This window comes from Myotis brandtii, unplaced genomic scaffold (assembly GCF_000412655.1).
Source record: "Myotis brandtii unplaced genomic scaffold, ASM41265v1 scaffold248, whole genome shotgun sequence".
Lineage (NCBI taxonomy): Eukaryota > Metazoa > Chordata > Mammalia > Chiroptera > Vespertilionidae > Myotis > Myotis brandtii.
Window position 1 is genome coordinate 1,796,351 of NW_005359397.1, and position 27,417 is coordinate 1,823,767.

The 27,417-nt window shown below is 46.7% G+C and overlaps 1 protein-coding gene across 1 annotated transcript in view; it reads right to left on the bottom strand.

The window, feature by feature from the left end:
* The window catches only part of FHOD3 (formin homology 2 domain containing 3), a 347,834-nt gene extending 325,163 nt beyond the window's left edge, over window positions 1–22,671 (bottom strand). Inside the window, exons 1-3 of the mRNA XM_014540586.1 lie at window positions 22,657–22,671; window positions 21,657–21,763; window positions 12,184–12,248 (exon numbers count right to left, since the gene is read on the bottom strand). Coding sequence (XP_014396072.1) covers window positions 12,184–12,248; window positions 21,657–21,763; window positions 22,657–22,671 — 187 coding nt within the window. The remainder of the gene's footprint in view (window positions 1–12,183; window positions 12,249–21,656; window positions 21,764–22,656) is intronic.
* Window positions 22,672–27,417: the final 4,746 nt, after the last annotated feature.

Sequence of the window (27,417 nt, forward strand, 5' to 3'; positions counted from 1 at the left end):
GACGTGGGATGGAGTTCAGGGATCCAGTGGACACGGCACACATCTCAACGACAGACCCAGACCTCGGGGGAGGGTTGGAAACCAAGCACACAGCTTCCAATTAGACTCAGGAGAGAGGACAGAACTGCTTTCTCTTTGTACTGCATTTACTCACATGCCTATCTGTCCCCGTTCTAGCGCCTAACGCAGGGCTTGCACCCAGTGGGCACGTAGCACCCAGTGGGCGTGTAGTGCAGGTTGGTGAGTTTTTCCTAAGTCGGGTGTGAATCTGGACCTTTCTCCCACGACAGTAACACGGAATGGCGGTGATGTCTCCGAGCCCACCCACAAGACACAGCTGCACCCTGACAGCAGCGGCAACAAAGCTCAGGTTCGTGAAAATCCCGCAGGGCCACCAGATACCAGGTTCTTGACCCAAGGCCTCCTCTCGCCAGTCCTTACAGCAGCTCATAAAAGGAGTGTGAGGGTCCCCATTTTGGGAAAAGTCAAGACCATGTTCCAGGTCTCTCCAGAATGCAAATCCTCCCACACCCACCCATCTTCCCTCAACCAGGACACCCCTGAAGAGGGACCAACACCCTCACCTCCAGGGCCCTGCTTTTTAAATGTTTTATTTTTTTTTATTTTAGCTTCTAAGCCATTTATTTAAGAAAAATTAAGATGTGCCAGATGAGGATTATAAAAAATAAACTGGTATGTTTTGAATATTTCATTTTGGATTCTAGGCACAACCGCATTTGGAGGTGACATCACAAGTCCTACCCACAAGGCCCAAGTCAGAGGTCTCTTGCTGTACCCAGGAGTGGGGTGCTGGACTCAGGACCCCACATTCCCCAAGACCCCTGAGCCAGACATCACAGCCTGGAGCCCCCTAAGAGTCCTGACAAAGGCTAGGCCTTGAGTCAGACCCTGGAAATGACTGCATCTCAAACCTTCAGGACAAGCAAAGGGAGGAGGGGCTGCCACGCTGCCCTCTGAGGACCACCATCCCGATACCCAAGACCCCGATACCCACTGCGGGAATAAACCAGCAGTCCGCCCTCCGGAAGCCTGGCCCGGCTGCCCCGAGCACTCTGGGGGGGCCATCTCAATGGACACGCCTCTCTTCCCGATTCCACTGAATTCCATCAGAGAACATCTAGAGCAGGAATCCCATCAGGGACTCACAGCGGCCTTGGCAATTCCCCGCCAGGGCCCGCTCTGGGGAGCTGTCCTTTCCAAAGTCCCTAATGGGCTGGTAATTGTTTTATGGCTTTCTAATGAAGTGCAAAGTGCTCCGTGGCACTCTGCATTGCTTCCTGGTGGCCTCCGAGCCAATGCCTGGTGAGGGGACAAGTGCCTGGTCAGCCCATCCTCAACCCCTGGCCCCAGGCCCCATGCCTGGGTGCCCTGAGCTGCCAACTCACAGCAGGGAGAGGCGGGGGAGGAGAGGCCAATGCCTGACATCCTGGAGAAGTTTTGTAAGGTGCCCTGGGCCAAACAAATATTTTTTAAATCCTCCAGATACTGTACCAGCTGCCAAAATTATTGTTCCATGTGTAGTGAAAGTTTACCATCGCTAGTGCAGCTGACGTTGGCAAGACAAGCACACAGATTGTATCTTTAGGAGTGATTTGAACAGCGTATCTATGTGAGCATTTTGTAAATATCAACTCCTACCAAATATCTTGCCTACTTTTATAATGCTTAAAGCATAATTTTTTTTACTTTAAAATTACTGTTCAATGTCACTAGCACTTGGTGTTATGCTATGGTCTTTACCTACCTCTTCATGCATCCAACTGTCTTATTTACACTGAGGCACATGTGCTCAGGAGCTTAATTACTCTCCGTGTCGGCAGCCCCTTCCCCGAGAACACGATCTTGGAACAATGATGGGGACAATAGCATTGCACCCCACTCCCCAAAAGCACTGTCCCACAGAATATCCTTTATCAGGTTGTTAACCCAAGACGCCACTGTCTTAACTTCCAACCTCTGGACCAAGATTTATAGTCACACATCCACAGAGGCCCCTGGCCGCCCCGGGTTGGGACAGCAAGTGGTGCCCAAGGCCCCACTCCCATCGCTCTGCCCAGCACAGGCACGGGCCACAAACACTCACAGACCCTGCAATTCCAGTCACACTATACCCCGAAGAACCGAGAGCCCTCTCTCCTGGAAACACTCTTGAAAATGACATCCTACCCATATCCTTCTTCCTGAGAAAATACCAAAGAAACTCGTTTCTGACGTAAATGAATTAAACATTCATCAGTACCAGGGCCTTTGAGCAGCTTCCTTTAATCAACAAATAATTTTTTAAATATATTTTATTGATTTTTTACAGAGAGGAAGGGAGAGGAATAGAGAGTTAGAAACATCGATGAGAGAGAAACATCGATCAGCTGCCTCCTGCACACCCCCTACTGGGGATGTGCCCGCAACTAAGGTACATGCCCTTGACCGGAATTGAACCTGGGACCCTTCAGTCCGCAGGCCAACGCTCTATCCACCGAGCCAAACTGGTTAGGGCTCAACATATAATTTGACGCCTCCTTCTGTGGGTCGGATACTGAGCTGTGCTCAAGAGCCAGCTGCTACCTGGCACAGAACGCCAACCTCATAGATCTTCCCAGCAAAGAGCAGCAGGACTCAAGGCCTCCAGCCCAGAACTTTCTGTCCCCTTGGGGCAGCTTCTAAAGCTGGAAGCAACAGCGTGCACTCGCATCCTATGAGAGTCTTCCTTTCAGGGATTTCCCAAGGTGAAGCCCGAAAGGCGAGGCTGTGTCCAGAGGGTCAGGATGGGAGCCCGAAAGAAAGAAGGAAACCCAGCTCCAGGATCGAGGGCCGGCTGGGAGGAAGGGCGTTTAACTGCATTACTAAACTCAGGCAGCTCTTGAAGGGTGCCATCCCGTTTTTTTCCGGCTGGCTTGCTTTCCCCTAAGGCAGTGGTCACCAAACTGCGGCTCGTGAACCACTTGCGGCTCTTTGGCCCCTTGAGTGTGGCCATTCCACAAAATACCACGTGTGGGAGCGCACGTACAGTGCGAAGTTGACTTAAAACTTTAAGTAAAGTTTATTAAGTTAATTTTAGGGAACGTTGTGGAGTGAAAAAAGATGCAGTGTCGAGGATTGAGAAAGGTATGTTGAAATGGTTTGGACATATAGAGAGGATGAACGAAAGGAGATAGATGAAACAAGTATACAAGACGAGTGTGGATGGGAGAGTTGGAAGGGGTCGACCTCAGCGAACGTACCTCAGTCAGATTGAGGATGTTTTTAGCCAGCTTAGGAGTACCCTAATTAAGTTAATAACAATGTACCTACCTATATAGTTTAAGTTTAAAAAATTTGGCTCTCAAAAGAAATTTCAATTGTTGTACTGTTGATATTTGGCTCTGTTGACTAATGAGTTTGCCAACCACTGCCCTAAGGCAATCTGTGAACCACGTTGGAACTCAGCTGGAAAACCATCCTTTGAAGCCTGGAAAAATGTTTCGAAAGACATTTATTTCTATGTCTTGCCAGCATCTCTCAGACTAAGGGCTGGGTCGGTCTCTGCCATCACTTATCTAGAAAAGGGCTGAAGACTATGTAAAATGGCCCGAAAGGGGAGGTAGCAGACCAGTGCAAAGAGCCCTAGTCAAGGATCCAGAGCTTCCAGCCTTAGTCCCCCCACTTCCAGGCACATGGCTCATAGGAAAGTGCCCATCACATGGGGCCTCGCCTTTCTCAGCCCCTCCAGTGGCTCAGGAAGGGGGTGAGGGTCCATGAAACTGTGGATGGGAATGGGAAAGACTGCAAAGGTGAGCCATTCAGTGACCATGGTCCACATTGCCCTTTTAAACGGCCAAGGCAAACATTGGGATTTCTTTAATACTTTTTTTAGCATAGTTCCTCTCAAACTAATCTTTTATAGCATCTTATAACTTTTAAAATCCTGTAGACACATTATCTAATTTTAAGGGTGTCATCAAGTTGATCATTGAGTCTAAAGCGGAGGCTTTTTAAAAGGTAAAGAAATGACTGGAGAATTGACTGCAGGCCTAACACCATACCTTGTCCCACCAAGATGGCCCCCAAATCCTAAAATAGATTCTCTTCCTGCCCACACGGTCACAATCCAGTTACAAGGATGCAGATAAATGCCATCACCTTTCTGTACAATTAACAACAGGGTTTTCCCTTTTTTTCAGTTATGATAACAAGATTGTATTTATGCTAACCTAGTTAATTTTCTCCTTTGCTGTTGTGTTGCTATTACTCTAGCACATAAACTTGAGACTAGAGCCCTTGCAGCAAATTCCCCAGCACCTTTTCCTCTTTGAGTTAAATCTGAACTAGTATTTCCTATTAGGTATGTTTTTGCTGAACTACTAATGCTTTTCAACTGATTTTCCCCCAACTTAAAATATTTCCCATTGGGTATTCATAACACAACAGAAATCAGTAAAACGCCCGAAGAATCCCCCTCCCCAGGAATCCATTCTGAGTCTCTCAGTAAGACCTGAAAAATATATGGGTGTGCACCCAAGCCTCAAAGAACTTCCATTTATCCCAGCCAGTGTGGCTCAGTGGTTGAGCACTGACCTATGAACCAGGAGGTCATGGTTCGATTTCTGGTCAGGGCACATGCCTGGGTTGGGGGCTCGATCCCCAGTAGGGGGTGTGCAGAGGCAGCCAATCATTGATTCTCTCTCATCATTGATGTTTCATCTCTCTCCCTCTCCCTTCCTCTCTGAAATCAATAAAAAAAATTTTTAAAAAAAGAACCTGCATTTAGCAAGACATCTGTGAGCCCTCCTCCCTGCCTCTCTTTAGCCCCCAGGCCCACTGCAGGTCAAGATTTCTATCAACAAGACAAAGAATTTTGTTTCCCAACATAAACTCCGTTCGGTACAAAAATGAAGTTGTTTCTTCCTGGGGACAGCTATGGGCGCAGAGGCCACTGGGGTTAGCATTACGCCCACGAGCAGGTAGGCCTGTGGGGGCAGCACGTGTAGAGACTCTGGTAGAAACTGTTCAAAAGCACGATGGTTCCCTTACAAGGGGGTTGTTTTCTGGGCATAGCTGAAGGCCCTGCTGGAGGGCAGCTGGGAGTGTCACTGCCAGCACACTCTACGAGTGTAACTGGTCTCGTAGCATCTGCTTCAGGTGTCCCCACCAACAGGACTACATTTTCGACTGTCATTGTTCTGCCAGAATGTCATGATCCTTGTTAAGGATATAAGCAATGACTGGGCCAGAGCAAAGCAAGCACACTGATAACGGTTCTAACACATGCTCAAATCCTGTGATCCTATGTGCCTTAGAGGTGAAAGATAAAGTCCTAACGAGGCAAACATGAGCAATTTAAATAAGAGCACTAATAGAAATGAAGCTGCTGTAATGAAGCTCCTGTCTTTCTTTCCTGGGGTTCAGTTCACGTCTGTTCCTAGTCATGTTTCCTTTCCTGACACCTCTGAATTCCCAGAGCTGGTCTGAGTTTCCAGCTCCATCTGGAAGGTTCTCGTCTAACTCTCTCACAGGTATGTGTCTTTATTTCCTTGTCCAGTTTACCTGCATGTCTGTAGATGGTAGGGCCATTCTTCAAATCCTCTAGTTTCTCCCTTCCCTTTGGTGAGAAATCCTTCCTGACCTGTATACGCTAAGATCATAGCATCTGTGGACAGGGATGTGACAGAACGGAATACCCACCAGCATTTAAACACTAGACTCTCACACAGTTTAACAAACCTGGTGGTTGTTTTAAATCCTTCCCATATTCTTTCTACCTTCCTTTGGGGGAGGGGGCCATACATGTCAATCACTGTTTGATGATAAGGCACCTTAGATGTAGCCACCTACACAGCAGCTGACCTGCTCAAGCCCAGACCAGCATGGACATTCTGTGGGTTCTGCCTCCTGGGAGCTGAGGCAAGCTAATAGGAAACAGATGGGGCAAGTGGGGGGGGGGGGGGGCATTTATCTGATTAACCCACAGAGCTTGTTTTTACCTAGAGAACAGAACCCTGGGCAAAAAAAATAATAATAATTTTTAATGGGTCACAGACTTGATGGGGTGTAAAAGGGAGGAGGTTTGAAAAATGCAGGCACCACAAGTCTCCTGCTACAAAGGGAGACTCGGGGTTTCAAACCAGCCCACTGCGTGCCAAGGCTGCAGCCGCCACCCAGAGGACTCCAGGTTTCTGGAGAACCAATAGATTGCAACATCGAAGACAGAGAACAGGAAATGGGACCAAATGCACATGACACCACTAGGGAGGAGTAGGGCCAGGACACTGTCAGCTTGGCCACTGTGACATCCAGGGGCAGGACCGGAGGGAACACCACCCCCACCCAAGGCTGCGGTGGCAGAGGCAGGATAGGAGCAAAGGCAGCCTCCGGCGGGAATGCAGGAGAGTCAGCAAGAAGCCCAGGTCGAGGCTGCGGTCAGAGGAAGCGGGGCAGGGGGCCGAGGGCAGGAAGAATGGCTCTAGGGGGTCTCCTGACCAGAGAACAGCCTGATTCACTCTGCTCCTGCCATCACACAGTGGACACCCATGTGAGGGGCCTGCAAATATGTCAGAGAATGAGCAGCACCTGTGTGGCCTACAGTGCCCTGAGGTGCTGGACACCCACGCTAACACGTGTCACTACCCGGGCCTCAGGTGTCTCAGCACCCACGGTGCTAAAGGGCTTCCCACCTGCAACCACCACCGGGTGCTATTGGGCCCAACAGGGTCAAAAAGGGATTTTGCTGGTTTCAGAAGGAAACCTCTAGGGGTTTTTGTTTTGTTTTTTATTGATTTTAGGGAGGGAAGGAGGAAAGGAGGGGAAAGAGAGGGAGAAAGGGGGAGGGAGAGAGAGAAACATTAATGTGAGAGAGAGATATCAATTGGTTGTTTCTTGCATGCACCCTGACTGGAGATGGAACCTGCAACCTGGGTATGTGCCCTGACCAGGAATGGAACCTGTGATCTCCAGACGCACAGGACGAAGCTCCAACCACCGAGCAACACCAGCCAGGGCGGAAACCTCTAGTTTTAATGGACATTCCCAATAGTCAGCCAAGGGGCAATAAGGACCACATGGGAATCCAGTTAATGCTCCGAAGTCTAGTGTCACTCAGCAGCCCACCAGAGGGGCAAGTGTAGCAGGAAGCTGGAGGGGAGCCTCCCTGCAAAGCCAGGCGGGCTCGGCCACGCAAACCAGCTCACAGGGGCACAGAGGAAGAGACACCAACGGGGGAAGCAGTACTCGCCCCCACCCCGGCTTCAAAATGAAAAGCAAAACCGAGCAGGGATTAGGGAAGAAAGGTGGAGGAGGTCAGGGTCACGGATTACAGCTCCACTCCCCACCCTCTGAATACAGAAGGCCAGGGCGCTCCACACTGAAGCTAGAGGTGGTTCGGACACTGGACAGAATCCATGCCAAGCCCCTGAGCTGTCATCACACCAAACAGACCCGCGCCACCGCCATCGCCACCAATGAAAGCCGGCTCAAAGCCAGGACCTTTCCCATTAAGACCACAATGGCCTTGGGGTCCTCCTCAACACTGTGCACATAAGAGTCCCCTCAGTCACTCTTGCACTAGAAAGTTCTTCCTGAAGAACTGCCCCACTGTCATTCTCCTCTTTGCTGGACAGTCTACTAAGCACACAGCTGTCTGATTTAGCCCTTGAGAAGAAAATGCTTTGCAATTGATATATTGATGCCTCATTCTATTCATGTTTCTGCTGGAAATTGGCTACTTTTCTGCATCAGGGGATGAACAGCCACCTCCTACTTTGCCTTCTTGCCTTTTAAAGTTGTCTTGATCCCTGTGATTTGACCTTGAACGAGCAGTGAGACTAATCTCATGCAGAGAGGCATCACTTCAGCCACCTGGCCAGCTTCTGCCTACCTCACCTCTACCTCCATGGGGGACCTCATCATCTCCTAGTTTGGGGAACATGTCTCTGAAGACCCTTTGTGCCAGGTTATGCCTGGCAACTACTCACATAAATGACACATTGGAGTCTTCAGCCAATTTGTTATCCTTCTGTTTAACCAAGGCCGGGTACTTACAGTGCTGGCCTTCTAGGTCCTGGGCCACCCATCGGCAGGGCTTGTTTTCTCAATGGGAAAACAGGGTCTACTTCAGAAACCCGAGGCGCAGAAGTTTCAAGCCAAACAAAATGCCTTCAAAGTCAGCTAGTAGAAAACATTCAGACATTAGCATTAGGATCCTGATGACTTCAAACTTATTTTTTTAATTCGCAATTCCATTCCTCACCCACAGTTCTTCTACTCCTTTTCTCTCCATGGTAAGAGTTAGTCATCGGAGCCAGTTGGCCCTCCGAACATTCTTCTGGTGTCTGGAAATAGGATCGCATGCAGGGATCAAAAAATTTATTTTCTCTAGCTAACCTCATAAAATGCAGCCTCTGGTGCCTATCGTAGATTTTCCTTTTTTTATATCTGTAACCTCATGCCCATGATCTGACCAGCTAGATTCAGAAGGCAAGTCATGTGCTGTTTGCCACAATATGTTACCTCGAGTGGTCATACTAAAAATGCGCAAAGAAATAATTACAGTGGAGGATAGAGGTGCAAAAAGCTGTGGGTGGGGGCTCTCTCTGACCAAAATCTCATTCCAACTTCCTGCCAAGTGCTTCAGAACTACTATGCTGTTAAAGAAGACCTATCTTGCTGCTAACTGTGACCAGCAAAGCAGTGCCCTTGGCCTTCATTTCTTGAGTTTTGCTCAGTTGCTAACCATGAAGGCTCCACTCTGCTCTCGTCCCAACTGGCATGGAGTTCCAAAGTTAACACTGGAGAACTCCCAGGGCATGTCACCTCCAATTCATCAACACGCAGTCCTGGATTCTACACATTCTTACACTTAATAAAAACAGGAATGAAGGAGAAGAGTGAGGAAAACATTATTTTCGAGGAATTTACTTGATAGCATCTTAAACCCATGAGCCAAAGCTGTCCTGGGTCCTTTGAATCCAACTGTGAGGTGGAAAGGAAGATGGCTGGGGAAGCCGCATGGAGCGGTAAGCCTCAGACAGCAGCCATTGTCCAATGCCTGTAATAACTCAACTGTTTATCATATTGTAAAGAGGAAAAATAACCTTGAAAAGAAACAAGGACACAAACAACTGATGTGAAAGGTTTTTGTCCGTCCCCCGAGTCATGTGTTCCTTTTTTATTTTGCCTGAAGATTGTGCCAGGTTTGGGTTTTTTTCATCCCCAAGAAATCTCACCTAATATTGCCATTTGGGAAGGGAATGAATATGTCACAATGGAGGCTGGTACTTCATACACATGATGCATACATTCCTGAGGATAATATTTAGTGCTATTATAATAAATCTTTTCCAGATCCTGCAAATAATAGGAAAGAGGATTTTTCATACAAAGGAAAAACTTTGCCTTCTTGGGTATATCAAACCCTCATCTGATACACTCAGACCTAATTAGTGGTGAAAACTGATTAAATCAGAAAATTCTTTTAAAATGATATATACTAGCACATACCTTAAAACTTCAGTTGAATTTGCAGCTATAGTGACTGACCATCCTGACTTGCCTGTGATGAGCCACAGCTGGTCATCCTGTTTATAGCACATAAGGGGACACACTTACATACCCTGTTTTGGACGATTATGTTTCTATGATTAAGGATCTACTACCTGGAACTCTACATGGACCTTCTTTCATGAACCACTCCAATAACATGGCCTATGATTTCCCATCTCAGCTTCTTTGAAGTCAAGCAAGAATAAAAATACTTGTGAAGACTAGAATCCTACATTTTTTAAATGTGTTTTTATTGATTTTGGAGAGAAAGGAAGGGAGAGGAAAAGATAGAAACATCCATGAGAGAGAAACATCAATTCACTGCCTCCTTCATGATCTCCACTGAGAATCAAGCTCGAAAGCTGGGCTTGTGTCCTGACCAGGAATCAAACCGATGACCTCTTGGTGCATGGGACAACGCTCAACCACTGAGCCACACCAGCCAGGGCAGAATCCTACATTTTTATTTATTTTTATTTTTTAAGGTTCTTCATTAATTTTTTAGAGAAAGAGGAAGGGGAAGGAAGAAAGAGAGAAACATAGATGTGAGCAAAACATCAATTGGCTGCTTACTGCACACCCCTTCCTGGGGATCAAGCCCACTACCCGGACATGAGCCCTGACCGAGAATTGAACCAGTGACCTCTCAGTGCACAGGACAATGCCCAACCAACTAAGCCACACTGGCCAGGGCAGAAACCTACATTTTTACAACATTCTCACACCTTGTGTACTTGTCACAACCCACTTATGTTGACAGAAAGGCTTTTGTACTAATTTTGATTCTTTTCCAAAATAGTCAATGAACTTTCAAAGCAATGACTTTTTACACTCACATTATAAAATATTTGTGTTACCATTTCATTGAATGACAAAATTCCAATAGCAAGTGCAACTGGCTTAAGAAGGTTTGGAACAAACACACTGACCCCGTATGCACCCAGTTCACCCCCTGGAGCAGAAAGTCCTGAGTGTCCTGAGAGAGAGTGGGCTGGACCGGTCAGAGGTGCTCAGCATGCCACAGGGAGAAGATACGGGTTTTACCAGTACGTGCATCACATGGGACTATGGAATACATCAATTAATGCAGTGAGTCAATAACATGGCAGCAAATTAGAAACTCCTACACTAAAATATGTCAGCCCATACTACAAAAGCGTGAATTTTCTTTAAGGAGCTAGCTCATTAGGATATTTAACAAGCCCATTTTAGTATAAATCTGCTTTCCACTGCCTTATTATTTCTGGGAAATGCGAATTCATGCTCATGCCCCAAGTCCTACTGTTAACCAGTTATATTTCAACCAATATTGAACTTTAAACAGTTCAGCACATAAGTGCCTGAATTTGCTCTAGATACTGCATTGGGGGTAGGGGAGAGTTTATCCAAAAGAATCATAGGCCTTTTCTACAGGTAGACATGATTTATACATGTGAAATAAATGGAAAAGTGTAACCAATTAAATATAATCAAGTGCACATACATGGGTTGTGGTCGCTCAGTGCTACAGGCAGTTGAGAAGCGAACAGTCAATGTTGGCTGAAGGTCCTACAGATCTTACTTTGCTTCCAAAATGATAACAAACCCTCCTGAGCTTTATGAGTCAGCTGCACGGTTACTCTGGACACAGAGTTAGACAAAGGTTGTCACTCCAGGCACTTGCATCTCCACCATACCTAACACCAACTGAAGGAAACTGACATGGATTTCCCTCCACATCCCACTGCTCCCTCGCCCCATCCCTTCCAGCAGGGATGCAGGAAGGAGAAGGGACCAGAAATGATTCCTCCCACTCCACCCTCGCACACCACACTCCAGGTGCAGAATGTGCCTCAACAGGATGACTTACCCTCTCCTAATTAGAGGCCTGAATTAAGACCACAGTGTATATTCAGTAAAAGTGAAATTACTCAGATATGGAGAACTTCTATGCATAAAGTAAAATTAGCTCCTTTTTTTCTTTCTATATTACATACTTGCCTCAATGTGGCCCAATGCCAGGAGGAAACCAAGCCAGTTTCAGAAACGCTTTACGTAGAGATTGTCTAGTTTGCATAAATAATTCCTTTCATCGCCATTCAACCCTTGTGTGTTGGTTGGGAAACCAGTGGGTCTGGAAGAAAATCAATGGCTGCAGGAACGGCCCGATGGGGTTCCCGAGTGACCGCAGGCCAGCCATCCTGAGCCAGAAGTACGTACATCACCGTATTGCTCAGCATCCACATGTGCCCACCCTGCCCTGACCTGAGTTTCCCTTTCAATCACCTGACCAAAAACCATATCTCAGACCTCACTCCTGTCCAGGTAACTTCGCAGACCCACCAGGAAGCACGTGGCAGGCATTTCACTGGCAGGAGATTCACACTGGCACAGCCCCAGGAAGGCCTTCATCTCTCCCAGCATCACCAGAAGGAACCTCAGCAGCAATGTCTTACCTCCAGCTCTATTCACTAACCAGACAACAAAGGGATCAGGCAGAGCAGGGCTTCAAAAACAACTGCTAGGAATTACTTCACTAAAAACTTGAATGATCCAATGACAGGAGCTAACCCAACCAAGAGTGACTATTCATTCCCAGGAGTGGCATTTCTCATCACATGTTTAATCACGGAAGGTGGATGGCAAGCATCTCCATCTACACATGTCACTCACCGATACAGGCGTGGACCCTCACGGACAGTTGTGTCCTTAGGATGATGCTGTGCTTCTTGCCCCGCCTAATGGAGAGAAAACACACACGGGCATCAGAGGAGTCAGCGAGAAGCCTAGATGCCGACAATCCACTCGAAGGTTCTGACACATCCACCAGACAGAGACTCCAGAGAAGCAGGGACCCAAACAGAACAAGAATCTCTCCTGAAATAATGTGATGTCACAGGGCTTTCCAGAAAATAATAAAGTTTGACTCTGTTGGATTGACACACGCATTTTATTGCCAAACCCGGTCAACTCATTCCATCCACAGAGTTTGAGTGTTCTCATGCTTGACCATGTTGGGAAAATTTTCAAATCTGTGCCCATAAAGTGAAAACCCAGGAATGTAACAACCCAAATCGGCCTGATCATTCCCATGGCTATTTTTACATTTTTCTGGATATAGGAAAGGGGCACATGCAGTGGGGGGATCAGAAAGAGTTGCTTTGCTGTGTATCAGTTCAAGACTACTGGGTGGGTTTTTATCCTTTCCAGGAAGATGAGAATCCACCAAAGAGCTTATAGGCTATTTATTATTGGGAACTCCAATTTACACACCTCGCTTCACTTTTGTTTCTTTCTCACTTCATTCCTTATGAGGAAGCAAAAAGCTGGCCCCTCCCCAATTCTGTTCCCACCAGGGCTCATCCCGTTATGCAAAGGAGGACTAAAGCACTGAGCAGGTGACAGAGAAGAAGATAAATGGGAAGAAACGTGAGTCCTGGCTACCTGGGGGTAGCAAAGGCTTTGAGACTGGGAGAAAGCGGAAGCCAATGGGCAGAGGTAAAACAGAGCCAGCCCACCAGCATGGAGCAGGGAAGCCACTGGGGCTCTTGGTGGCTGAACTGCCCTTCCATCACTCTTCTGGCCTCTCACCCCTGCCCATCAGGGCTTCCTTTGTAAAGGAGTCTGGCAGTAATTCCTGGTTTTACGGTTGTGTTGGAGGGGACGGGAACAGACATCTCACCAGGCACACTGCTAATATTGTGATTATTGATTCATCGTCATCAATGAAACAATTCTATTTCTTATGCTTGAGACCAGATCAGAGGGGAAAGTATGGTATCAAAGGTTGTTTTTTTATTCTTTTAAAGGAGAAAGGAAAGCCAGCTGCATAGTCCTACAAAAGCATGCAGTGGCCTCCCGCCCTGCAGCTGCTTGTAGGTAGAGAACCTGCATCCGGTCCCTTCAAATCCCCAGGGCTCCCCTCCCCCTTCCCACTTTGTTCATTTGATTGATTTACATATGCTGTGTGCAAGGCACTAGTCTCAAGGAGCTTACAACAAATCCACCGCCCTTGACCCATCTTCAGAAATTGGATTTGAGATTCCTAGGAGGGCAGATTTCTTCAAAATTTTCTTCCTCACACACACATACACAAAATGGTTTTCTCTCTCACAATGCTGGTGTTGACACTCTTTCAATTCCTGTGACGGTACCAGGAAGAAAGTTTCAGTTGGTGCCCTGTGCTCAATCATTGATAGACCGGCCTTCTTTGTGAACTGCTGGAAAAGGTGTGTATGTGTTGGGGGTGGGGGGGTCCTCAGTGGGAGCCTCCCCCAGAGCTGGAGCAGAGACTGCGGAAGCCCTGAGGGGAGCCAGGCCCCAACCACGAGGAAGAGCAAACCTGGAGCACCCTCAGTCCGTGGCCCATGTTATCAGCATTAGGAGTTGATGATGAAAACCAGACGACGGGAGGCAGAGCACATGCTTTGGATGCCCCGAGTGGGGAAGCAGGGGTGGCCGGGGAAACAGTTCAGAATACCTCAAGTTCTGGAAAGTTCAAAGGGCCCTCACTTTTATCTTCAAACAACTGCAAAGTCACATTTTAAGGAAGCGCTTAAGTTTTCCCAGAGAATTCTGCAGTCCCCCAGTGAGAGCGTGGGGCTGTCGCTCTAGGATTCCCGGCGCCTTCATGAACACCAGGACAGTCTCGGAGGCGGCCCTGGCAGGCCAACCACTCTGAGGTGCCGTGCCTCCTGTGCTTGTGCCTTGAGAAACCAGGCAATCGGACAGGTTAAGCCAAACCCTGGTGGAACTTAAGAGACCACAGAACAAAAAAGGCCTATTTTGTAGTAGTTTTCTCTCTTATCATTCCAATTCTGTACCTCCTTCCCTGACTGCCCCTCTACACAAAACCCTGAGATGGGAGGAATCGCTGTGGAAATTCTCAGAATAGAGCCAAGGTCTATGGAAGCTGCCTAAGGGGTTGAGGCGCCAAATCCCAGGAGCTACTGGCAGAGGAGGGAGGCGGCCAAGGTGGAGACAAGTGGCGGTGAGTGCAGGCAGGTCCCCAGAAGGTGTCCTTCATCTCCCACCCCTCCCTCTCCCACCTCCACTTTCTCCCATCTTCGATGATGTGGGTACCATCATTGTGCCCATTTTACAGACAAGGAAAGCAAAGCCTGTAGAAATGACGTAACCTCCATAAAGTCAGAGGGCTCGTGGAAATCGAATCGGGCCTGAAGGCAGAGTGTCTGGCTCCACAGTCACCAGCTGCAGCCTGCCTTTTGCTGTACAGGGACAAGCCTCACTATACAACCTCTCCACTTTTTTTAGTGGTTTAACCTCAATGCTAAAATCTATTAAAGAGGACACACATACAAATTAAAATGCAAAAATCTAAGAAAATATTGCCAAACCAAATTATGAAAATAATTTAACAGGACCAAATAAGGTTTCTCCTAAGACTTCAAGGATTACAGGAAGTTCAATGTTTTATTTATATATATTAAATATCAATGTATAAAGGACACCCATCATAAAATGCCTTTAAATTTGATTAATGCTGATATATTAGTATTAGAGGAAAGTTGATTTTCATGCATTTCCTTTGTACATGGCCATCTCACTGCTGTTATTGATTCTAAAAATCCTTGGGCCAATTCTTTTATGGGCATAATCATGTCATCTATTAAAAATAATCATTTTATCCCCAGGCTTTTTGTAGGAAGTATGCACTTATCTTCTGTTTCATGGCTAAAACTTTCAAAGGAAAATTAAATAATCACAGGTAGATTTCCCCCTGCCCCCAGTGGGATACTATGTCAGTTTGGGTTTGGAAAATAATATTCATAACAGTTGTTAACCTTCATGGAATGCTTATCGCGTGCCGGACAAGAGTCTAAGTACTTTATACAGATTCGATCTTCAAAAAATTCCTATAAAATAGGTAACATTATTGCCATTTTTAAAATGAGGAAATTGAGGCCCAAAAGGGTTAAGCAACATAGCTGAAGTCACACAGCTAGAAAGTGACGAGCTCAGATTCAACCCAGGCAGTGCAACCCAGAGCCTGTGCTCCTATCACCTCCCTGGTGGGTGCTCCTTCATCTACTCCCTCATTCCACTCGATATGAGATGCACGATGCACGCTCTGCCTCAAGGCAGCAGCAACCCGGAGATCCTGCCTGACCTGCAGGTTTTGGACTCCAGACGACAACATCAGTTCTTACCTGAATTTCCACCCCGCTGGCCCACTCCACAGATTTCAGACTTGCCAGTCGCCACAATGGAGTGAGCCAATTACTTAAAATAAATCTCTCTAGATATACTCGGTAGACCAGATGGATTAGATTAGAAAGATTAGATGGGTAGATCGATACCTTGTTGGTTCTATTCTCTAGAGAACCTTAATACAAACTTTGGTATCTGCCTTCATGGAGCTTCCATGTTCCAAAAATCAGTGGATTCAGCATAAACACTTGAGTGATCTTTTCCTCCCTGATATTGACATGCTGTATCTGTTTCACAGCTGCCTCTCCTTTTGAATCCGCCTGCTTGCAGCAGGGTGACCCCGAGGCAGAAGCGATTTAATTTGACCTGAAACTCCCCAGGGAGAGTCAGATTCCATTCCTATCAGCACAGCCACTGCCAGGGAAACATCACCACTTTGGAGATCAGCCACAGCCAATCAAGTGCCCACACCCAAGGCCAGTGCTACCCAAGTGACAAGAAAACTATCTAAAATAGACACTCAATTCAACGGAACTCCAATCAAGGCAAACATGCCAGCGATATGAGGGTGCTGCTGGTGAAGGAACTTTCCAAAACTTCCTGGCTTCTCAGAATCCACCAAGTTTCTCCTACAACCATGCCTATGGCCTTGGGGTGGGACCCGGGGAAGGGGGGGTGGGGGGAGAAGAAGGCTGGTTTAACCAAGTAAGTCTCCCAGACACCATGTTTCAGTTCTGCCCCAGTCTCTCAAGAGAATATTTTTATTTATTTATTTGTAATATATTTTTATTGATTTCAGAGAGGATAGGAGAGGGAGAGAAACATCAATGATGAGAGAGAATCATTGATCAGCTGCCTCCTACACGCCTCCTATTGGGGATTGAGCCCATAACCCGGGCATGTGCCATGACCAGGAATCGAACCATGACCTCCTAGTTCATAGGTCAATGCTCAACCACTGAGCCACACTGGTCAGGCTCAAGTATTTTTACAAGGATAACATATGAAGTCTTTTTGTGGCTATAAGAGCAAGTGCATACATTAATTTATTAAGTGGCATGCAGCCAGAGACTTGATGACTTTTTCTTGCAACCAACAGCAGAAATAATGCCCCCAAACATTCCTCCACTCAAATTAGAACTAAACTATGATTTCGATCAAGAGTAGAAAACATGTTTGACCGTGTGGCAGAAGCAGAAATTAGGACCCATTCAGCAGCTGCCCCAGGAATATGCTTCCTTTTACTAAGCTTCTGGAGCGGTGAGATGCAGCCAGTGTTCTGGCTGAGGGATAATGAGCTGAAGAAGGATTTGAATTAGTCATCAGCACGTGAAAAGATAGTGTTAGCTCAGATTATTTGCTCAAAAACTTCAAGTTCAAGAGAGCCAGTGGCTACTACATTCATCTCCAGAGGCATTCTGGTCTTTCCTCGTAGACAGTAGAGGTGAAAAGCATAAATGCTGAAGCCAGCTGTGTGATCTTGGACAAGTTACTTAGCCTCTCTGAGCCCCAGCTTCCTTGTCTGTAAAGTGGGAAAATAATATTATGCATTTGGTGTCATACCTAAGAAATGAAAACTTGCTCCAATTTTCTTCTAAGATTTTTATTTTTTTTTAAATATATTTTATTGATTTTTTTACAGAGAGGAAGGGAGAGGGATAGAGAGTTAGAAACATCGATCAGCTGCCTCCTGCACACTTCCCACTGGGGATGTGCCCGCAACCAAGGTACATGCCCTTGACCGGAATGGAACCTGGGACCTTTCAGTCCACAGGCCGACGCTCTAGCCACTGAGCCAAACCAGTTAGGGCTTCTTCTAAGATTTTTAAAGTTTTAGACTTTCATCCCCAGGTGCCCCTAATGCAGTGGTTCTCAACCTTCCTAATGCCGCAACCCTTTAATACGGTTCCTCATGTTGTGGTGACCCCCAATTTCATTGTTACAAATTGAACATAATTAAAGCATAGTGACTAATCACAAAAACAATATGTAATTATATATGTGTTTTCCGATGGTCTTAGGCGACCCCTGTGAAAGGGTCGTTCGACCCCCAAAGGGGTCGCGACCCACAGGTTGAGAACTGCTGCCCTAATGGGAAAGAAACCTTAGTTGAACGCCTTCACAGTTCCTGGCTCTGGGGCCATCCTGCGGCCTCGCCTTCTCACTCCTCCATTTTCTCCCCCACCCACAACTATTCTGCTTCCTCTCTCCCTAAATCTCCTACAACACCCTGGACTAACCTTGGTCCTCTCGAAACTTGGCTTCTCTGTGGTGGGCATGGTGTTAACTGCCCTGTCTTTGAAATTTTCTCTCTCCTTGCTGAGGCACACCCTGCTGGTTACCTACCCAATTTCCATTTTCCCCTTTTGTCTCATCAAGAGAACCCAATTTTGTTTGAGGTGACATCGTTCCCACCTAAAAACCACCTTCTCCAGTCCCCTTGGCCCCCAAGAGTGGCCACATGACACAGTTTTCCTCAGTGAACTGGATGTGGAAGTTGCTGGTGGGGCTCCTGGTAAAGCTCTTTAAAAGGGGCCCACCCAGCCAGCTACACAGCCACGAGACTCAGCACAAGGCCCATGCCCCTGACTACTAGGCTACACTGCCCTGTACTATGCTCTCCTCAGATGCCAGAGGCCCTGCTGGAATCCCTGCTGACACAGGGAGGGAACTGGGCTCGCCAGGTCACTCTATGGCAGGGTCAGGCATAATCATTAGAGGCTTCGGGGTTCCTGTTTCCGCTACTAACTTCCCTGGCCTTGGAAGGCACTGACCAGGCCTGGCTCCCTCTGCAGCAGAATAATTGCTTTGTCCTTCCACTTCTGAAGGTCTTTCCCCTCTTCTCCCTTTAGCCATAGCTTGAGTGATCATTCTAAACAAGGGGTGAGTTAATTTTTAGTCCTGGCATAAAAGAGCAGGGCAATGAACGAGAACAAAGAAACAAACTCCTCCAGCAAGGAAAATTCACTCCGAGCACATTGTGTGGAAAACACCATCATTTTCCCATAGCTGGTCCCGTGTCTCCATCAGATGGTCTCATTAGGGAATATTTTGCTATGATTTACACAAAGAAATCAAGAGAAGAATGCAATTTCATTTGACCTCTTCGTGCCTGTGAGGGGCAATTGTTAACTAGGAAGAAATTATATTTTAACTCCCATTCGCGGGAGACATGACTTCGCAGGCACCCAGACTCTGCCAAATGCCATGCTTCCCGGAGAGGACCTCGGAGGGATGCTCAGGGCAAGTGAGGCTGCAGATGTGCATGGACACCTCCCACCTGTGCAGGAGGGCTCAGCCTGTAGGCTGCTCCGAGCCAGCCCTGCCAGAGCTCAGTGGTGGTCAGTAGCCTGAGAGTGACCGGGGTGAGCTGGCAGTGCCAGGACAGTCAATCTTGGCATGTCTTCTGCAATCCAGGCCAGGGACAGAGGGGCTTCCCCACCAGAGAGCAGTAAAGAGCGTGGCTTCTTCACGCTCTTCTGGACAAAGAGAAGGTCATCCTGCCTACATTCCAAAGGACGAGGGGTAGGGCACCACAAATGAAGACTATTTCAAAGCCATAAAACCTGCTCTGGGGTGAGTTGTGGCACACCTGTCAAATGCGCAGCTACCCAAAGCTTTAGGGCCACCTTCCCCTGTTTGCAGTCGCCCATGCCGTGAGTCCTGCCTTCTCGCCATCATTCATTTCCCCAGCATCGCATGCTGTTAGGGTGCAGAAATGTGGTCAAGGACCATGGGCCCAAGGCCAGGTGATGATTCAGAAGGGAACAAAGGAAGAAAGGAAGCCAGGATCTACTCTGCTGACCTAGCAGCAGGGCCCTGGCTCTTTAGGGAGAAGCCTCCAGCTCCTGATGCTGGTGTTGACAGAGCGAGCTGTAGGCCAGGCCCAGAGGACGGCAGCAGATGCGTCCTCCCTGCTGTGGGGTTGGTGCTGTTTCAACCACAGCCAGTGTTTTAACCTGGGACTGAAGGTGTCCTTGCATGAACCACCCTCATGTCACCAAAGGTGTGAATGTACATCCTCAGTAGAACCTAAAGTGCCTTTGCCCAGATGCTCCTGGGATGGTGGGGGAGTACCCACAAGCCTGGGAGATACTGTGGGTTTGGTTCCAGACCAAGGCAATAAGAGTCTTGCAATAAAACAAGCCTCGCAATAAAGTGAGTTGTAATCTTTTTGCTGGTGAAGGACCTTGCCTTCGGTTTATAAGAAAGGCAACATCCATGAAGCACAGTAGAATGAGGCATGCCTGTGCAGTCATTTTTTAAGTGATGATGAGTAGAATCTGATGTGAGCTAATAATGACAGTCCTCACATGTGTACAGCCGATGGCAAATTCCAGGTGTTTCCCCACGCACTGTTGGTGTGGCCCTGGGAACCACTCCAAAGACAGGAAAGGCGTCCTCACAGAACCTTGCTGGTTCCCACCAAGGACCCTGGTTTTCTTGGTGCTCATGGTCATGACATTCAGGAATCCATCCTGGGATCTTCTCATTTACCGGCCACCAGCATTCACTCAGTGCCTATAAGGTGTTGAGAAAATGCTAGGCACTGGATAGTCAGACAGGTCTAGTTCTGACCTCGTTTTAGCAGCAGAGGGACAATTAGGGGAAATGGACCATAAATTGTAATAAAACAGGGGAAATCCAGGAAGTCATCAGTACATAGCGGAGTCAGGTAGGAGACTAACACTAACAGGTTCCCATTTTTTTCCCTTGAGCTGTTCATGAAAACTTAGTATTCTCTGAAAATATTTATCTGACAGTAACATATTTTTAACTCAAGCAAGGTAATGTCTAAACAACTGTTGGGGAGGTCTCTGACCACCAGATCAAAATAGCTGGGCATTATTGGGAAAGCAACAGGGAGCCCCTGAAGTTTTCTAAGGAGGAAGGTGATAAAATCAGAGATATATGTGGCTCAAGATGGATGAGGGATAGAGAAGAAGGCAGGGGGCTGCACTGACCACCAGGGGGCAGATGCTCAACGCAGGAGCTGCCCTCTGGTGGTCAGTGCACTCCCACAGGGGGAGCGCTGCTCAGCCAGAAGCCAGGCTCACAACTGGTGAGCGCAGAGGCAGTGGCAGGCACCTCTCCCACCTCTGCAGCAGCGCTAAGGATGTCCGACTGACGGCTTAGGCCCACTCCCCACAGAAACGGGCCAGAGGGCACAGGCCAGGTTGAGGGACCCCCCCCCCAAGTGCACAAATTGCATGCACCAGGCCTCTAGTAATCTAATAAATATAGGAATGGTTGATTGTATAAGTATATTCCTACAGAGATTTTATTTTCTGGACACATCTTTGATTTTGTATGTGTGTTGCTTTATTCAGACTGAGCAATCAGAAGTACTAAGCAATTCTAGATAGGCTCAAAGTGATTTGATGTTAGTTAACATAATAATTGTTTTTTCCACTGTAATGAGTTCAAAAGATGATATAATACAACATGATCTACTAGGGCATCTGGCAAGAAAACTATATATCCAATGAGTTGTCATTAAAAACAATGTCTAAAACAATTGTCAATCCACTAAAATCTTAAAAATATTAATGTAGTTATATTTGGCTTAAGAGAAAGAGAACAGGATGTAAATACCATATTCTTAATTAAACTATACCAGAAATGCTCCTACCCCTGAGTAGCCTTGTCAAGAAGAGTTACTCAAATAGGTGGTGTCAGGTAGGGACTAGACTCATCGGGGGATCACCTTGTAAGTTACGTAAATGTTTAACCACTGTGCTGTACACCTAAAACTAATATTGAATGTCAACTGTAATAAAATTTTTATTAAAAAAAATGAGTTACTCAAAATGCAAAAGAGTTTGCTGTGACTACAGGTGTCACTTGCATCTCCCTTCTTTTTGTGTGACTGCGAGTGAAGAGAAGGCCAAAGGTTTCTCCAAAATATTTCAGGGCCCCTCCCCCCATTTCTTGGGAGATCAGGACCAGTCAGCAGGGACAATTGTGGCTCTTACCCAGCGTCATCCTGGAAGCCTTCTAGCTCGTCCCGCTGCTCTGCCAGGGTGGCTTCCAGGTCCAGGTAGGTGCCATTGTGGGAGAGCTGCAGCGTGCAGTCGTCGAGCTGCAAGAGAAAGAGCCTGGTCAGCCCAGCCGGCTCCTGGGAGGGGGACGCTGCATGGAGCAGTCACTGCATGTTGCCCCATGTGGGTTTTTAATCAAGCATTATTCTGAAGTGCAGATCATAGTTGGAGGAGGTAGCGTGTTCCTGTGAGTAGATTGGAAGCAGACTGCCTACCGAGTGGACAGATACGACACCTATTAAGGGAGTGGCCTTGACAGGGCCCAATGGATGTCGACGGGGGTGGAGAAGGAGCCCTTTGGGCCAGTGCCACTTTGCACTCTGAGGGGCCCAGGAGAATCTATGGATGTGGGGAGTGGGAACCAAGATCACAATGCTGGTGTGAACGTGGATTGAGAGTCCCAGAGTTTCAAAGGCAAATTTGATGGGAAAACATGTTGTTTCCTTTGATTCAGTGAGAAGCCTGCTTACTCAGATTCTGTCATGCTTGGCACGGTACAATCAATAGCTGCTCAATAAACAACTGAGCTAAAAGAAACATTCTCCATTTGGATGACAACACGCCCAAATTACAACATACCACAGAGGGCCTGAGGTCCCTGGTTACTAGTCTCAGTTTTTTTAAATGTATTTAACATACTTTGTTATTATGTTCATGCATAATTCTAAGCATTTTGCTACCCAAATTACAACATACCACAGAGGGCCTGAGGTCCCAGGTTACTAGTCTCAGGTTTTTTTTAATGTATTTAACAAATACTTATTTGTTATTATGTTCATGCATAATTCTAAGCATTTTGCCTATGTTGCTTCATTTGCTTCTGACATGGACCGTACTTCTATTACTATCCCCACTTTACAGATGAAAAGACTGAGGCATAGAGAGAAGCTAAGAGATGCCCCATCTGGTAATGATGGAGCTGGGATTTGGATACCAGCTGTTTGACCATGCACTCAACCACAAAGTTCTGATCCTTTCTATGGCCTGAGATCTACGAAGGACTTACAAATATCAATCTTGCAATATATAGCTTATGGCATCTGAGTGTTCCGCTGGTGTGCCATGTGTTTGTCAACCCCCTTCCCTTTCCCTCCTGGACACACACACCACATATCCCAGCCTTATAGTTGGTTTTTAGCCGTGAAACTGAGTACTAACCAATGGAATGTGAGTGAAAGTGAACAAGGCCCCCAAAACCCCTGGCCACAACACCCTTGCACAACGTCCCACTTTTCATCTCTTGCCTGCGGCCAGATACAGAGGGGCCAGCGGAGGACTCCAAAGTCTAGAATCCACCAGAGCCCCAGGTTCCTGAATCGCTGCACAAAACAGAGCCCTTTGCTACCCCGCCTCCACTGAACCAAAACGAGCAAGACACGAGCCTTTGTGGCAGTGAGTTGTGAAGATTTTGAGGTTGATTGTTACAGCAGCATCACATGACATTTACAATGATCAAGACACATAAAAATAAAGGGAAATAATTTTACCAAAGATTAAAATGACATGACGAGGAAGCCCAAATGTATAACTGCATGCTTGATTTCTCAGGCTGTAGGGTGGCTCTTATTATTCACCTACTTGCTGAGTTAGGCTCTTATTTCAAAATGACAGGCGGTTGGGGAAAAACAGAGGCGAACATGTGGCTACTTTAAAATAACTAAATAAACATGTGATAACACTTCCGCAGTGAGATTTCAAACAAGGAATTATTCTCTTGATAGAAAAGCTATGCTTATTATCCTCAACAAGAGAGCTGAGACTATCTTCTCGTCTAGAATGAGCACTTCTAAGAGGCTGCTGATCCTTTTTTTTATTTTTTTGGAAAATCAACTTTAATGAAATAGAACTTACATTAGATTGCACAGATTTTAAACTGTACAGTTTGATGAGGATTTTGGGGGGTTTTTTTTGGTGGTTTTTTTTTTTTTTTTAGTTGTTTTTTCAATTAGAGACCGGGCAGGTCCGTGTTTCTGGTTATCCTCAACAAATTGAAAGGAATTTGTTCTTTGTTATTTGTAAGAAACACCTAGTTAAATTGTTTAAAGGGGTTAATCCTATTTGATTCACTTGTTTGATTTCTCTAATAACAAACTGTTCCTCTAAGGGTGTGCTGGTGAGGGTCAGCATTCTTGACTGGCACAGACGGATCATCTGATCCGAGACAGCATTTAACCCAGGAATCAAATTGGCCAAACTCATGGTTCTGAGGTGTCAGGGGTGCACCCATGGTTTTGGGGAAACACACAGGGATCTGCTCCCCCCTTGTAAAATCAACTTTATTGAAATAGAACTTACATTAGATTGCATAGATTTTAAACTGTACAGTTTGATGAGGGGTTTCTTTTTTTTTTTGGTGTTTTTTTTTTTTTTTTTTTTAGAGACCGGGCAGGTCCGTGTTTCTGGTTATCCTCAACAAATTGAAAGGAATTTGTTCTTTGTTATTTGTAAGAAACACCTAGTTAAATTGTTTAAAGGGGTTAATCCTATTTGATTCACTTGTTTGATTTCTCTAATAACAAACTGTTCCTCTAAGGGCGTGCTGGTAAGGGTCAGCATTCTTGACTGGCACAGACGGATCATCTGATCTGAGACAGCATTTAACCCAGGAATCAAATTGGCCAAATTCATGGTTCTGAGGTATCAGGGGTGCACCCATGGTTTTGGGGAAACACACAGGGATCTGCTCCCCCCACCTGTGGAACCAGCAGTCAGGAATGGTTTCCTGCAGAGGCATCTCCTGGGCCCAGGGTCTCCTGAGGACTGAAATCCGACTTTATCCTTCCCAGGTGGAAAATTCCATGAGACCCTGGACCTGCTAACATGCACACTGACCACGTGGACGGCTGGACTCACAGCTGCTCATTCTTGCTTTTAACTCCTACAGATGTTGTTAACTAAGAAAGCTACTTGATCTGTTGTGTTGATAGTATCCGCACATTTGTTTATTTTTAATCCCACATATAATCAACAGCCTAGAAGGTGGGGGTAATGAAAGCCCTTTAGGCCATAAAAATTTCTTGGGCTTCAGCCCCTAGAAACAGGTGAGCCCAGAGAAAGCTTTTGGGTAGACCAGGGGTTAGGAACCTTTTTTCTGCCAAGGGCCATTTGGGTATTTATTACATCATTCACGGGCCATACAAAATTATCAACTTAAAAATTAGCCTGCTATATTTGGTCAGACATTTAATTAACTCAACCCTAAAGTCTTGGCAGGACCAGACCAAATTATTTCCAAGGCCTTATATGGCCCGAGGGCTGGACGTTCCCCACCGCTGGGGTAGAGCGTTTCTGCCTCTCCTCGAGGGGGTCTGAGTCATTCTGTAGTCCACCCGCAGATCCGGCAAGAGCCCAGGGGGATAGGGACAGCCTGTGCACTGGTATGTGGTATAAATTCTCCCACCGCAGCCCATGTCAGCCAGCAGCGTGAAGTCACTGAGCGTGGGGTTGCACAAGATGTGCAGCAACTAACCAGTATATGGTATGTTTATCAGGTACAAGAGATGTCAGAAAACTCAAAAGGATGAGGAGTAGTAAAATGTAATAAAACATTTAGGAAGTGACATGTTTTGAGTTGCTATTATTATCTTTATTTTTTATTTTTTGTTGTTTTTATGGAGTATAGTTGGCATACAATCTGATATTAGTTTCAGGTGCACAACATAGTGATTCGACATTAATATAATGTACGATGTGATCACCATAATCAGTCTAGTAACCATCAGTCACCGTACAAAGTTATCATGATGTTACTGACTATATTCAACAGGCTGTACATTACATCCCAGTGACTTGTTTATTTTATAACTGGAAGTTTGTACCTTATTATCTTTATTATCTTTGTTTTTATTTATTTTTTTTTCCAGGGGAGAGCGCGAACGCAGTCCCCCACTACCACAAATTATGCAGTCGAGTTTCCCACATTTGGGGAAATCGCAGGGGTCAGCACATCCGGAGTGCAATGGATAAGCCTCGCCCTGGGAAAACCACCTTCGTGATCATGGTATTTCCCCTGTCAGGTAAGTATTATTATCTTTGTTTCTAATAGAACTTATTAATTGTACAGGTATATCCTTAAATCTTTAATAATAGCTATATTGAACAGCTGGCTCACAGAACCCCCGAGAATACCCACCAGCCTTCTCGAGCCCCCCAGGCCCACTCCAGCACACTCTGCTTCTGGCCCTCCCAGGTCGCTAATTTGAGGTGCCTAAGGTGGAGACAGCATGGGGTGCATGAAAGGCTTGCAGCCCTCTCCACCCCCGCCCCAGCCCTATGCTGTTCTTAGTTAGGGGGAAGTGGGGATTCCTAGTGGCTGGCAGATGCAGCCCTTATGGCAACTCTGGCTATCTGGCACATCATCTCCCCACAGGCCCTTCCGATGTTATTCCCAGCCGGCCAAGGTGAATATCTGGTTTTCCTCAACACTCACCCTGGCCCCCCATGCTCCCAGCCAGCCCTGGACCACAACAGGAAGCCCCACACCTCTCAGCCTCTGACAGCAGAATCCCGAAACAGCAGAACCGCCTATTCTCCTCACGCCTCTCCTCACATTCAGGGCCTCATTAGCCATGACCATTTCCATAGGTCAATTCCAACCAAATTATATGTCAGGCACAGGCTGGGCACCAAGGAACACATAAATGCTTCCTTCCCTCAAAGATCATTTTATTGAGTAAGAATGACACAGAAGAGAACAAAAAGCCATTTTAAACCAACTGTCCAAATGTGTGGAAGTTCACCCTCAGTTCTATTCCTCCTCTATAATTAGCAGCCTCAGCCTCCGTGACCCAAGCATCCTCCATGAAACCGCCCCGGTCCCCCTTCCGGAGACAGGCTGTCACTACCTCCCAGGCCAGTGTCACAACCCCGCTGGCCCTGCCTAATAGTTTAGCCATCTGTGCTCGCAAGTCCTTCAACTAAAACAGAAAATGTGACTATGTATGTGCCTTTTGACCCCTCAAGAAGTGTGTGTGTGGAGTCCTCACGGCAGGGCTAGAGCAAGGGGGCAAGGTCAGACGCCACCGCCTTTGGGGAGCCCAAACACGTGGGCACCAGAGGGGCCCCAGCAACACGGCTGCCTGTGAAGACACCAAAGGAATCGACACACACTGCCCACCCCCATCCTGTGATACAAACCCCACCTCAACATGACACCCGAGACAGGCGAGCTTAATATTTAAACCATCACATGAGCCAAGGAGTTAGCAGAAAGGGCTTCCTTGCTGGACTGACACATTGAAAAATTGTGTCAATATTTTGGGGAGAGGTTTTAGGTATTTTTTAATCCTCACCCAAGGATATGTTAATTGATTTTTTTATTTTATTTTTTTTTTAGAGAGGAGAGAAGGAGGAAAAAGAGAGAGAAAGAGAAACATCAACATGAGAGAGAAACATTGATCGGTTGCCTCCCGTATGTGCCTGGACCAGGGATCAAACCAGCAACCTTTTGGTGTACGGGACGACGCTCCAACCAACTGAGCCTCCCGGCCAGGGCGCTTGAAGTATCGTTTTTACAAACCAATTCATAGGGACACTAAATGAATTCTTCAGACTTGTTGGGGATACCTAATAGCAGTTATAAACGAGTACAGCCGGGTGAAGAGGCAGTGAGTGGACGTTAGCTCCCAGCTGGTCGTTATGAAGATTCGGCCGGCAGTACCCAGACTCTGCCTGCAGGCTGAAGGCTCAGACACCT